This window comes from Eubalaena glacialis, chromosome 13 (assembly GCF_028564815.1).
Source record: "Eubalaena glacialis isolate mEubGla1 chromosome 13, mEubGla1.1.hap2.+ XY, whole genome shotgun sequence".
Classification (NCBI taxonomy): domain Eukaryota; kingdom Metazoa; phylum Chordata; class Mammalia; order Artiodactyla; family Balaenidae; genus Eubalaena; species Eubalaena glacialis.
In genome coordinates this window covers 88,262,831-88,276,844 of record NC_083728.1, presented here as the reverse complement: position 1 = coordinate 88,276,844, position 14,014 = coordinate 88,262,831, and the positions used below count along the sequence as shown (strand labels likewise).

Sequence of the window (14,014 nt, the reverse complement as noted above, 5' to 3'; positions counted from 1 at the left end):
TCGCCCGAGGGGGTTGGGGACCTCGTGTGAGAAACTGGGCCTCAGAAGTCCTGGGTAATGTCTGTTCCAAGGGAGGGAATAGGGAGGGCTTTGTTCAGGTTAGAAAGCACGTAACAGGGATCTGCTCCAGTTTGGAAACACATTTTTAGAGGGCCATTTATTTATAAATAGTTCGTCAAGAGAAAGGTGGTCTGGTGAGTGAGGTACTTGGAAACCTCTTATATAAGGAGCAGTTGAAAGAACTGTGAAGAAAAGACAACTGTTTTCAGGTATTGGAAGCCTACAACGGAGAAAGTAAGTTTTGGTCTAGGACCAAACTAGGATCAGTGAAGAAAGAAGATAAAAAGTGATGCAGAATTTGGTGCAGTTTAAAGAAAACCTGTAACAATTAGAACTGTCCAGCAGTAGAAATCTGTGCCTCATGAATTATCAAGTTTGCCTGCGTAGGAGTTTTCAGGTACAGAATGAGTATGTCAAAAGCATTCTAGCATTAATTGGTAAGTCGTGTTAAATTGTTAGACTGTAATAATTTGGTTTATTTATGCCTCATCTTGTTCTAGAATGGATTTGGGGCACTTTGATAAGGGCATATAAGCTTTGGGAAATCGGCATAAAAGAGGGGGAAAAAAACCTCGGAACAGAACAGAGGCCTCTGCTTGTAGTAGACCATGAACTTTTCCTTGATGGGCCTCTTGTGCTAAACATTCTAGCGAGCTTAAAATAGTTCACTGTGGTTGAAGACAGTGTGAGTAATGAAGCCTCTGTTTTCTATTCACATGCTTTTTTATTTTATAAGCACCTTATTAAGAAAAATTCGAAAGCTAAGACCTTGAGGGCATCCCTAATGAACCTTTAGACAAACTAAACATGACCAACGTGGTCATGACCAATACTGGCTTTGCTAGAGGCGGACAAGAGACAAGGAGATCTGAGAGGCAACAGGGGCTGAAATCTTTGAGACCTTGTTGGCCTTGTGATGGTTTTGGCTTTTACTCTGTATGACACACAAAGCCTTGAAAGGTGTGAGCAGAGGAATGATGTGATCTGACTTGTATTTAACAGGCAACAGATGATGGGCTGGTGGGACAGCAGTGCTGGAAGTAGCGAACTCTGAATCTCTTAGATGTAGAGATTTGCTCATGAATTGTGTGCAGAATGTGAAGGAGGAGTTGGGTGACCAGGTTTTTTTGGTCTGAAAAACAGAACAATGGAGTTGCCCAGGTTTTTTTGGTCCAGAAAAAACGGTGGAGTTGCCATTAACTAAGATGAGCAGCTTTGGGGGAAAGATGGGAAGTACAGTTTCGGGCGTGTTAAGCTTGAGGTGCCACTGGACATGCTGGTGGCAACGTCAAGTGGGTAGTTTGTTGTGTGAGTCTGGAGTTCAGAAGAGAGGTCCAGGCTGCAGATAAATTGGCGGCTGTTGAGTATATAGATCGTACTTAAAGCCACGCAACTGGATGAACTCTCCAAAGAGAGTGAGTACAGTTAGGAAGAAGGCTCCAAGCACCCAGCCCTCCACTTGTTTGTGGCCTTGCTGAGGCATGAATTTGAATTATGGGCACTGCAAAACTGGTGTGCTAGAATAAACCACTGAGCTATTGAGCCAGCCCAGCCAGTTGCCCAGCAGCAACATCTAGGGAAACTTTCTTCTTTAATTATGACTATGTATGTGTTTTGCAAAGGCATTTGTGTGATATAGTGGCATCTGTGAGTTTGAACTCGCCAAATTCTGGGAACAGATCCCATGTGAACGTGATATAGGACACTCCCTGTTTAATGCCTCCTGTGCTGGGTTATAACTCCTAGTGTCTTGCAGAGTTTCCCAGGCTGGATCCCAGAAGCTGAGCAGTCTTTCCTGTTCTTGGGGTGCCCTCCTCTGAAGAGAGTGGGAAATTTTGTAACCAGTTATGTTACAAAGTTATTCCAGCACTTAGGAGGTGCACTTGAAAGGATTTCTAAGGAATGCTCCCAGCACTGCTACATCTATATTTAGGTTATTTTAGCCTTTGGTGCTAATGCCCTTATTTTAAGAGACTAGATGGCAGTGCTTCCCACCACCCCGCAACCCCAGCTCAGTTTTCAAGTAATCCTGAACTTGGGAGCTTCAGTAGTGTACTGGGTGCAGAGGATAGCATAAACGGGTGTTCAGTGCTGATGCTGGTCCACTGTGTGGGAATAGCTGTTGGCGCCTCATAGGATGCTTCAGAATTTGGGTACCGTAGAGAGGAGTCCCAGCTAGCGTCCCGAGAGTTCTGAACTAATTAGCAGCTGGTAATTATTGACTTTCTCGTAAAGGCAAGGTCACATATTGAGGTTTTATTCCTAGAACCCAACTTGCTATATTTTTTTAATTACCAAAATTGATTACAAAAATAAACAAAGGGGAAGAGTCATATAAAATACATGTTTTTAATACATATTTACTAAATGTGTGAAACTAAATGTCTGATATAAAAGCTGTAACATAAATGTACCTTTTTTGGAAGGTTCTGCATGGGCTGGAATTGCTGCTTTTTTGTTTTCCTGGGTTTCTTTTTTTGAAGGGCATGGAATTTGGGCATTAGAAGTAAAATCTGTTTTATTTGTTAAAAACTGCTTATGATCCGTTTGGAGATTTTATGGTTTTCTGGCTACAAAAGTAATAATACCCATTATAGAAAATTTAGGAAATTAAAAAAAGACTTTAAAAAATTGAAATCATTCATAATTCTGTAACCCAGAAGTATCACTGTTCGTGTTTTTATCTTTTTCGTTCATTGTGATTGTGTGTATATTATGAGTGTGTGTGCGAGATGATATTTCAAGTGCTGTCAAGCCAGATCCATGGAGATTGACACGCATGTTAGAAATTAGCATACTCAACTTTTTAAATGCCTAAGCTTTAGATTATCTGCAACTCCTGTTCCCTCGTCTTCAGCTTTTATAAGCCATTTATACATCCTTTTTATGGTCTCTACCATTGTTGTCAATATAATTTCATGTAATGAACACCCGCATAGACTTTTTACGTGTTTGGCTCTTTCTTGAGACCGCTGGCGTTTTCCTGGTCTAGATTATTCGAATCCAGTACGGGAACCCCTGTGTGACAGGAAAGGTGCTGCTTAGAGTTTGAAAATATGCTCATCAGGAAGGCCAGTCACACGTGTGTAAGATTAATTAACTTACGTACTTTTCTTTCAGAGTACTATATTTAATGAATGCCAGTAATGATAGACTGATTCTGTTGTCTGTTTACTCACTTCTTTTCCATCTCCCCCACAACTTGAAAGCTGTGTGAGGGTAGGTGTGTATCTGTCTTAGGCATCCCTGCAGTCCTAGCGTCGAGCCCATGGCAGGTATTCAGCAAATGTTGAGTGAATGGATTTCACTTTTTTGGCATATGAAGAAAATGGAAGTAATTATATTTACTATAGATGTTTTCAGTATTCTAATGTATCAACTGACAAATATATAGAATATTTAAAATTTAAAAGAAAAAATACTCTTAAACATCTTTTGTTTGTGTTGTCTATTGTGGTTTAATTTCTCCCTTCAGTTTCCTCTCAGCAGTATGTGTCTCATCAAAAGAAATACCTCTGAAAGAACATAGGTTACTTTTAGTCTAACCTCTTGTCATTCCACTTGTCTTTATGTGAAAGCTAAACATAAATGGCATTTTATTTTATTTTATTTTTAAAACCTGTGCTTTTACTACTATATTGGACATGATGATCTTTTTAAAATTTATTTATTTATTTTTGGCTGTGTTGGGTCTTCGTTTCTGTGCGAGGGCTTTCTCTCGTTGCGGCGAGCGGGGGCCACTCTTCATCGCGGTGCGCGGGCCTCTCACTATCGCAGCCTCTCGTTGCAGAGCACAGGCTGCAGACGCGCAGGCTCAGTAGTTGTGGCTCACGGGCCCAGTTGCTCCGCGGCATGTGGAATCCTCCCGGACCAGGGCTCAAACCCGTGTCCCCTGCATTAGCAGGCAGATTCTCAACCACTGCGCCACCAGGGAAGCCCCTAAATGGCATTTTAAAACAAGAGTACGCCCTGCTTAAAATGGGTCAAGTGAAGCTCAAATTACATCACTAACTATGCTCAATCATTTAAAAATATGCTAGTTAATTCCAGGCTTCTAACATGATTCCTGGTATTGCTAACTAGCCCTGTCATTCAACTAGTAAATTTTTAATGCTGAAGCTAAAAGTTGTAGGTTTAGACAGACTTCATTTGGCCAATAGATGGCCTGTTGAGATCTCAGGAGTTGTAAGATTCTGAAACAGTTTTTGGAGCAAAGTTAATTTAAATTTAGTTTTAAGCTTACGCCCCAGTGCTTTTCTTTTTTTTTTTTTTTCCAAATCGAGGTATATTTGATGTACAATATTATATAAGTTACAAGTGTACAACATATTGATACACAATTTTTAAAGATTATATTCCATTTATAGTTATTATAAAATATTGGCTATATTCCCTCTGCTGTACAGTATATCCTTGTAGCTTATTTCTTTTATACATAGTGGGTTGTACCTCTTAATTTCCAACCCTATATCACCCCTCCCCCCTTCTCTCACCCTACTGGTAACCACTGGTTTGTTCTCTGTGTCTGTGAGTCTGTTTCTTTTTTATTATATTCACTAGTTTTTTTTTTTTTTTAGATTTTGCATATAAGTGATAATATACAGTATTTGTTTTTCTCTGTCTGACTTTTCACTAAACATAATATCCTCCAAGTCCATCCATGTTGTTGCAGATGGCAAAATTTCACTCTTTTTTATGGCTGACTAGTATACCATTTTGTGTGTGTGTGTGTGTGTGTGTATACACGTACACACCCCACATCATCTTTATCTGTTTATCTGTTGGTGGACACTTAGATTGCTTCTATATCTTGGTAATTGTAAATAATGCTGCTATGAACATTGGGGTGCATGTATATTTTTGAATTAGTGTTTTCGTTTTCTTCAGACATATATGCAGGAGTGGGGTTGAGCCACAGTGCACTTTTTCAGAGAGTGGAGGCAAAGTCAAATCAAAATAGGATATCCTGAGCTGACTCCAGGAAGATATTTGACGGTCATTGTTATATGGTAGTTTTACGATGGCCATAATTTCCACCATTTCCTGTGCTAAAGGTGTGGCTATAAAGACCAAAAAGCATACATACTTTTTCTTTTGGTAATTTTATGGTAACCATATTTTCATAGGTTTAACGTGTAGCCCTAAAGAACCAGAAACCCAAAGGAACCAGTACTCCTGCTACACAGAGCCCCATTTTAGTGACACTGTTTCTGCAGTACCTATATGATGACCAAGGTACTGGGCATGGCCACAGTTCTGGGCCCTAGAACTCCACAAGAGCAGGGGCCTGTGATTGTGAAGGTCGAGGAGGAGGAGGAGGAGAAAGGGAAGCGCCTTCCCAGCCTGGAGATGTTCCGCCAGCGCTTCAGGCAGTTTGGGTACCATGACACCCCTGGCCCCCGGGAGGCCCTCAGCCAGCTCCGGGTGCTCTGCTGTGAGTGGCTGCGGCCTGAGATTCACACCAAGGAGCAGATCCTGGAGCTGCTGGTGCTGGAGCAGTTCCTGACCATCCTGCCCCAGGAGCTCCAGGCCTGGGTGCAGGAGCACTGCCCGGAGAGCGCTGAAGAGGCCGTCACTCTCCTGGAAGATCTGGAGCGAGAGCTGGATGAGCCAGCACAGCAGGTAGGCTGGGGAGACCTTTTACTCTGTGAGATTGGAAGCATAGCAGTCCAGGCAGGTGCGGGTTTGTTCACACACTGAGAATAACTGAATGGACCTTCCGCTGAGTTAGACCATGTTTCCTCCTGTTTTTCTTCTGCTGTCCTATATGGAATTAGGGAGTTACCCTTGGGAGTTGAATGGGATGGATGCTTTTCTTTTCTCTTTCCTCTTTCGTAGAGGTTCTACATAGCTGTCCTGAGATTTTCTTTTGTTCTGGTTCTTAAAGTGAGCTGTGCACAGACCCAGCCATTCCTAATTGTCTCTAGGCCTCACCGCCTCCCAGTGAACAGAAACAGTGGTGGGAGAAGATGGCATCCTCAGGAACAGTGGAGGAATCCCTGAGCAGCCCGCAGCCACGGTCTTTGGAGACCAGTTACAAATATGAGTCTTGGGGGCCCCTCTACATCCAAGAGACTGGTGAAGAGGAGGACTTCACTCCAGAGCTGAGAAAGATTCAAGGTAGGACCATCTGTCAGGCCCCCACTCGGTGCCCAGGCCTTTGTGGTTGAAGAAACAATCATCCTAATTCCTGGTTGTGAGGTGGTCCCCTAGACTGACTCAACTGGTCTGGCTGACGAGGGAGAATGAGTTCCTTTCCTCCCTCAGGTGTGTCTCAGTCAGTCCTGGCGTGGGAACAGATGACACGCTCGTAAAGGGAGAGTTGAAGTGAGTTTAGTAAGGGGACTGTTCATGGAAGCGAGGACAGCTTGAATGAACCAATAAGAGGTGGTGCTGGTTCATTTGTTAATGACTTAGTGGACCTGCTGTGATCAGTTTGGGATTATGCAGAAATGGTCCCGGTAATTTCTTTTTCAACTTATACCTCATTAAGCTATTTAAAATGTTTAACTTTTTTTAAGTTATTTACTTCCCACACATAGTTCATGGCAACTTGAAGGGGAGTGTGTACGTGTAGCCAAGTGACTGCTCATCATGGGGACTGAGAGGGATTTTAGCTGCTGCTTCAGTCAGCAGTGGACAGTGAGGAGGGGGTGAGCCTAGAAGCAGCTGGTAGCAGAGGAGGGAAGGAGATGGTGGGTGGAGAGAGGGACAGAGGGAGGAGGAGAAAGCGGCTTAGAGGAAAGTACCTTGTTGACTGAGGCTTCTGGACTTGCCGAGGGATGACACTTCTCAAAGGGAGCCCATTTTTCGGTGTGAATTTCTCTTACTCCCCGTTTCTGTGTATGTGGATGGTTAGGTGGACTTTTAAGAGGTGTGACTGCCCGGTGAAGTGCTTTAAAAAAGCTAAACTGCTTCAGTCTGATTTTGACAGTTACTTTATAACTAAGAGAATGATAAGACATAGCCAATGTAGGTGAAATGATGAGAGTTAAACCCTCATGGGAGTTAAGTACTGTCATTCAAATTAGTAAGGATCTGGGACTAGAATGATTATAAGTGGACCAAACGTTCTCTTTTATTGCTTTTATATTCAGCTTCTGTGAGAATAAGGATTTTGTGAGTTTGCCACTAGCTTCTTCTCCCTTAATTATCCTTTTTATTTTCCTTTATCAACTTTGACCCTTCCACAATCTTTCTTTCTTGTTTCTTTCTACCTGAGCATCACCCAGCTCCTTTGCTGCTGTCTCAGCATGCTTGGTTTTGCCTAATTGCCCTCTATACCCGAAGTTCTCCTGGCAGAGAACACCATGTACTTCTTATACCATGATGGCTTCTGGTAGGGGGCTTGCGTGAAAGTCTGGCATCGTAAACTAGATCTGATAATGACTTATTTGTATCAGTGTGGTACTGTAACTTCATAGAGCAATATTTGGTTACCCCTTAGAATCCATCAGTGTCACCTGGTGATTCTATTTCTCATTTAACAGTTTCTTCTCAGGACAGGAAACAACTGACATGTCCTTATTCTACTTACTGTTTCAGATCGTAAGTCGAACACCCAGAATGAGGAATCAACAGATAAGCAGGAAAGTTCTGAAGAATTTCATGCAGAAGGATTCAGAAGGGATTCTATTCCCATGATTATTGCCAACAAATGTGAGCCCAGGTTAGAAAGGCAGTGGGTTAACCTGGAAAAGGGAAGAGGAACAAAAATTCCTCTCCAAGACAAAGGTTCCTCAAAAGGTAGAGAAGTAATGACTAAACCTGCCCCAGCAGAGAGACGTTACATATGTGCCGAGTGTGGGAAAGCCTTTAGTAATAGCTCAAATCTCACTAAACACCGGAGAACACACACTGGGGAGAAACCGTATGTGTGCACCAAATGTGGGAAAGCTTTCAGCCACAGCTCCAACCTGACCCTTCACTACAGAACACACTTGGTGGACCGGCCCTATGACTGTAAGTGTGGAAAAGCCTTCGGTCAGAGCTCGGACCTCCTTAAACATCAGCGAATGCACACTGAAGAGGCTCCTTACCAGTGTAAAGATTGCGGCAAAGCCTTCAGTGGGAAAGGCAGCCTCATTCGACACTATCGAATACACACCGGAGAGAAGCCGTATCAGTGTAACGAGTGTGGGAAGAGCTTTAGTCAGCACGCAGGTCTTAGTTCTCACCAGAGACTCCACACTGGAGAGAAGCCGTATAAATGTAAGGAGTGTGGGAAAGCCTTCAACCACAGCTCCAATTTTAATAAACACCATAGAATCCATACCGGGGAAAAGCCCTATTGGTGTAATAATTGTGGGAAAACCTTCTGTAGTAAGTCCAATCTTTCCAAACATCAGAGAGTCCACACTGCAGAGGGAGAAGGGCCTTAACTGTCAGGTATGCTCTCTTGATGGTTTTTGTTTTTTTAACTTTAGAACGTGAATGCTAGGGAGAAAGCCCAGTAATTGCAATGTAAACTCTGGGGTAGATTTCGTTTCACTCGACGTCGAGGGGACAGAGTGAGAGCGCAGGTGGGGGGACACGGCGGGTTCCTCACCTGCCCGCTGGCTGCAGCAGGGTCCCCTCACCGCACTTCGAGTCCCATAAACCATGCGGACATTGCCTTTTGTATAGTTAAACTGCTGTGTATCCGGTATAATTAAGGAGGAAACATTAAAACTGTTTAACTGTTTTAAGGTATATTCAAGAATTATGATTTGTAAAGAAATGAGCCATGTTGAACACAGTTTAATCCGATTCAGAATAAACTTACAACGTCTTGTGATGCCTCAGGACTATTTTATTAAAAAATTGTATGTTAGTTATTCAACACTATTCTAGAGAGGAAACTTCCTACTGGTTTTGCTTTTGGAAAATTTGGATTTGGGGTAAATAGAACTTTCAGTGCTTGTGAGTGTGTGTGTGAGGAAATTGCGGCAGGGTGTGCAGGGTGGCTGCAGCTTAGTCTTCATCGTGCTTTTCCTGCGTACAGAACACGTTTTTCCAGCATTTGGGAACATTTTGTCAGCCTCATGCTTTTTGGCCGTGTATACTCGTGTCTCTGCCGAAGTCTGTGAAAATCTGACTCCCTGAGAAGCTTCCTTCTAAATTCCAGAAGCCAGTAATACACAGTATGATTACCTTAAATCCATCATGTCTTTTCCCTCTGACTGCAAACTCTTTGATTTAAGGTATGTCTTTTGGCCAGTTGGTCCTCCTGTTACCTGGAAACCCAACAACTTCACTCTTTGCTCCTATCATTTGCTTATCTTCATATTGTGAGTTTTTTCCACCTCTTATTAGTAGTCACTGAAATATCTCTTTGTCTGCTGCTGCAGCCCTAGTGGTCACGCAAACCTGACATGCCAGGATTGGGGACAGCAAGAAAGTGTCATGTCTAGTACCAGTTCTGATCGCTGGAAACTGCCTCGTATGCCATCCTGGGATCAGATGAAACTACAGGTAATGAGTCTGTGCAGCAGCCAAATATATTAGGGCGGGGGGTGGGGGTGGGTCATTACTGAAAAAGAATCAATAGTGCTTGAAATCTGAAGGGTTCTTACTGTTCCGGTGGCCTGCTGACGATCTGGACATCCCTGCCAGCTCCTTAGACTCGACATGTCGTGTGAGCCATCCTGTTTGTATATTAACCCTCCCGGAGGCCCACAGAGAATTTAGTGATTAGGTGGCAGCTGGCTATCGGTAGGGCCCCCGCTGAAACTGCTCCAGGTGAAGGCTGTGAGGAGCGTGCTGAGCCCTCGTCCTCCGCTGGTGAGAGCGGACTGGGCCCCCCCATCTGTCCTGCCCCTTAACCTTCCTGACTCTGCAGTGGTAGTTTCTGATGGGTGTTGACGTGAGGCAAAGGTCCACACACTTCCTTTCAGCTCCCATCGGTCCATCTGCGAGCTGAAGTCTTCCTCTGATCTCCTTGAATCCAGACTTTCAGCCTTATTCTTTGCAGACCCCTTGTCTAGACAAGTCACAGCCCAGGAAGCCACTTCTCCCTCCATGAAAAGTTGGTGCCAGATAGACTGCCGACAGCTCTGCCCACCAGATTCCCCTCACTCTGGCCTTTAGGGCCACTCCTGAGCAAGGCCGTGTGAATCAGCACATCTTTGGTTCACACACCAAAATATTGAGCTGATCCCTCTGAAACACAAACCCTACTTGTTTCTTCCACCAAGTCAACGGGGAATGAATCCACAGGTGTGAGCAGAGGGAGAGGCATCAGTTCAACAAAGGTAGGAAACAAGGGGGTCTGAGCCCCCTGCTTACACACCTTGTGACTTCTGGACCTGCTCAGGTCATGTGAATGACTAAATTCCTATTGTTATAAATCACAGTATCGCAGTCTGTGTGTATTGGGGAAGGTGGGGACAGATTTTGAGGAGAATGAGCATTATCTTTAGAGGCATCTGCCTCAGGTGAGATCTTTGCATGGTTTCCAGGCAAAAAGAGGCTCCTTTCCTGTATCAAGGGGGAAGGGAGGTGCTCTTGTTAGGCCAGAGGGCTTGGGAATTTAGGGTTCCAGGTGCTCAGGCACACCTACCCAAGTGTCACATACATCAGGATCCCAGTCTTTCCCAATCAGGGCCTGGAATTTTGGCATCAGTGACTTGGTGGGGCTTTTCATTTAGCCACCTTTGCAGTTCTGCCACCCTGACAGTTAAATCCTGCGCCTGATTTTCAGGCCAGTCTGCTCTCAGTACAGAAGGTGTGGTTCTCCTCGAACGCTGCTGTGGAGGACTTCTGGCTGTCACAACAGGCCCTGAACTGCTAGTTGGCTGACCCAAGTCTATCATTTTCTTTCTTCAAAGCTTGAGAGAGAGAAACTCTGCAGCCCTTATAACTGCCACTATCCCAGTAATGCTTGGGTTATAGAAGTGATGCGTAAGCTGATGCTTTCCCTGGTACCTGTACCTCATCTCTTGCCAGCACTAGTAGGAACAGTAGTAACTGCCCTGGGGTAGAAGGCCAGGGGTTACCACCATTACATTTATCACCAGGCTCCTTTTTTTACCATCTGACCAGCAAATGACCTGCTGCAGAAGCCCATCCTGAGGGCTCCACTTCTAGGGCACTTGCAGTACCAACTGTCATAGTTTGGATTTCCTCTAAAACAGAGCCCGGGACCAGGGCATGGGGGCAGAGAGTTTACTTAGGGAGATGACCAGAGGAAGCAGGAGCGAGAAGCAGGAGAAGGTGACTAGAGGAAGCAAGGAGAGAGAGAGGAGGAAAAGCCAGTAAGAGACGCATTATTGAGCTGGTTCTTCTGTAGGCAGCCAGTGCTCAGGTCTGCCGGGGACCTTCAGAGACGTCAGGTCACAAATGGGGGAAGCTGGTATGCCTGACCTCTGCTCAATCCCAGTGCCCCCCTCGCACGGTTAGGAGGCCAGTTCCTGCTTGGCTCCAAGAGAGTGGTTGAGGACCCCTGGTGGGCTGGGAAGGACACTGTCCCAGGGGGCTGCGAGGCTGGCTTGGTCTAAAGATGCTTGTGAGTGTTGCCCCATATGTCACACACGGACACACATTTAGACACACACAGATACACATGTACATTGGACCCCTGGCTAGGGCTGCCAGATTTAGCAAATAAAAGCACATTTAGATTGCAGGTAAACAGTATGTTTGGGACATACTTCTTATGCTAAAAAAATTATTCAATGTTTATCTGAAATTCAGATGTAACTGGGCATCTTATCCGGCAATCCTACCCCCAGTATGGGTGAACAGCGATGCTTCCACCTCTCTGTCTAACCTAATACAGATAACAAAAGCATAAGGAACCAAAGGAAAAATAAGAGAAACTGGACATCATCAAAGTACTTCAAAGGACACCGTCAAGAAAGTGAAAGGACAACCCACAGAATGGTAGAACATTTTTGCAAATCATGTATATATGATAAGGCACTTTTATGTTGAATATATTTTACAACTGAGTAATAAAAAAGACAACCAATTAAAAGATAGGCAAAGGATCTAAATAGACATTTCTCCACAAAAGATACAAAAACAGACAACAAGTACATGGAAAGGTGCTCAAAATAGCTATGAGGGAAATGCAGATCAGAACCACAGTGAGACCACGCCACACCCACTAGGATGGCTATAATAAAAAAGATAATACCAAGTATTGAGGATGCAGAGAAATCAGAAGCTTATATGCTGCTGGTGAGAATGTAAAATGGGACAGCCACTTTGGAAGACAGCCTGGCATTTCCTCAAAAGTTTAAATAGAGCATTTGAGAAATTGCTACCCTAGATATATACCCAAGAAAAATGAAAACATATTTACACAAAAACTTGTATACAAATGTTCAAAGCAACATTATTCATAATAGCCAAAAAGAAGAAAAAACCCAAATCCAAATGTTTCCATCAATGGATGAAAGAATAAACAAAATGTGGTGTATGCATACAATGGAATATTATTTAGCCATAAAAAGGATGAAGTGCAGATTCACATTACAACATACATAGATGAAACTTGACGTCATCGTACTAAGCAAAAGAAGCTAAACGCGAAAGGCCGCATATATGAGTCCAGTTATGTGAAATGTCCGCAATAGGCAAATCCATGGAGACAGAAAGTAGACCGGCAGTTGTCTAGGGCTGGGGCAGCTGGAGGGAAGTGGGGAGTGACTGCTAAAGGGTATGGGGTTTCTTTTTAGGGTGATGAAATGTTCTCAAATTGTGACGGTTGGTTACACAACTCTGGATACTAAAAACCACTGGATATGGTGTATGGATTATTTCTCAATAAAGTTGTTTTTAAAAAACACACAAACTCAAGCAAACAAATACAGAGCCTTTGCCGAGGGGCCAGCCTTGGTGGAGCAGTGGAGGATTCATGCCGAGGAGACCCATGGATGCCCACACAGGCTGCTGCTTAGTAGAAGATGCACTGGGGAGTCAGATGTGAAAAGACATGAAAAGATTCATGCCAGCAGTTACCCTTGCATGTAGTAACCGTAGGGAAGTTTTCCATCAGTTTCAACTGGATTGAGGATCAAGAATTCTGTGTGAGAAAACCCCCTCCCATCTGATGATCTGACTTTCAGAATGCAACCCTGTCTAGATCTCAGTGCCCCTCGCTGTTCCTGGAATGTGGCAAACACGGTCCTCTTCAAGAGCCCTTTGCAGCTGCTGTTCCTTCTGCTTGGAATGCTTTTCCCCTGATATGAACATACTAGGATTTTAGCAACCAGGGAAAGGAGGGAAGGACACTGCAAACAGGGAACAGTACCAGCAAAGGCAGGGTGGTGAGAGTATGTGGCACACTCTTGAGAGAAGGTGCTGGTGGGTCCTGGGGAGGCTGGTGTGCGGAGAAGCCTTAATGGCAGATCGTGGAGTCAGTGACGGCAATCTGTGACAGGGCAGCGGGACAGTTCCCGAACAGGTGTGAGACGTGAAGAAAATGGGGCGGGGCTACCCCAGGGAATTGTGCAGCTGCTGGGGTTCGGTGTTTCCATGGTGTAATCAGAGCAGATAAGTATTACTAAGAAATTCTGTGTTTAATTTGGGATACATGACAGGTAATGTAAGTAGCTTTAAAAGCAACTTTATTGTCACTTGCTACTCTTTGTGATTCTGATGGTGCATCAGCTTCTTTCTGCAGAAGAGACGACATAAACTTTCTTTTCACTGGAACTTTTCACCTGGTGTCCACACTGTGACGAGGCAGACGGGGGCGGGTGGGGGCAGGTGGCAGTGGTATTTCATGGTTCTGGACAGTTTTGTCTAGACGATGCCTGCCTGCCCCCGGCCTTAAGTATCGTACCGCACAGAACAACACGCAGCACAGAAATTTCTGTACGTGGGCATGAACGTGGTGGTGACGGTAATGTCGAGATAGTCTGGGGCGGTATCCAGGGGAATATGCTGGAGTCTTGAGGGAAAGAGAGGTCACACCCTGGTGACTGAAAGAGGAGTGGTTGTCTGTATTTACCAACCGACGTCCTCA

General features: G+C 44.3%; 1 protein-coding gene across 2 annotated transcripts in view; it reads left to right on the top strand.

Annotated features, from left to right (window-relative positions):
* LOC133103804 (zinc finger protein with KRAB and SCAN domains 1-like) overlaps positions 1–8,832 on the top strand; it is a 39,159-nt gene extending 30,327 nt beyond the window's left edge. The window contains exons 2-4 of one of the 2 annotated variants that reach the window (XM_061209336.1): positions 5,187–5,682; positions 5,988–6,180; positions 7,606–8,832. In XM_061209336.1, coding sequence (XP_061065319.1) covers positions 5,284–5,682; positions 5,988–6,180; positions 7,606–8,441 — 1,428 coding nt within the window. In that variant the 5' untranslated portion in view covers positions 5,187–5,283 and the 3' untranslated portion in view covers positions 8,442–8,832. The remainder of the gene's footprint in view (positions 1–5,186; positions 5,683–5,987; positions 6,181–7,605) is intronic. The other variant, XM_061209338.1, reaches the window with a different exon arrangement.
* The last annotated feature ends 5,182 nt before the right edge of the window (positions 8,833–14,014 follow it).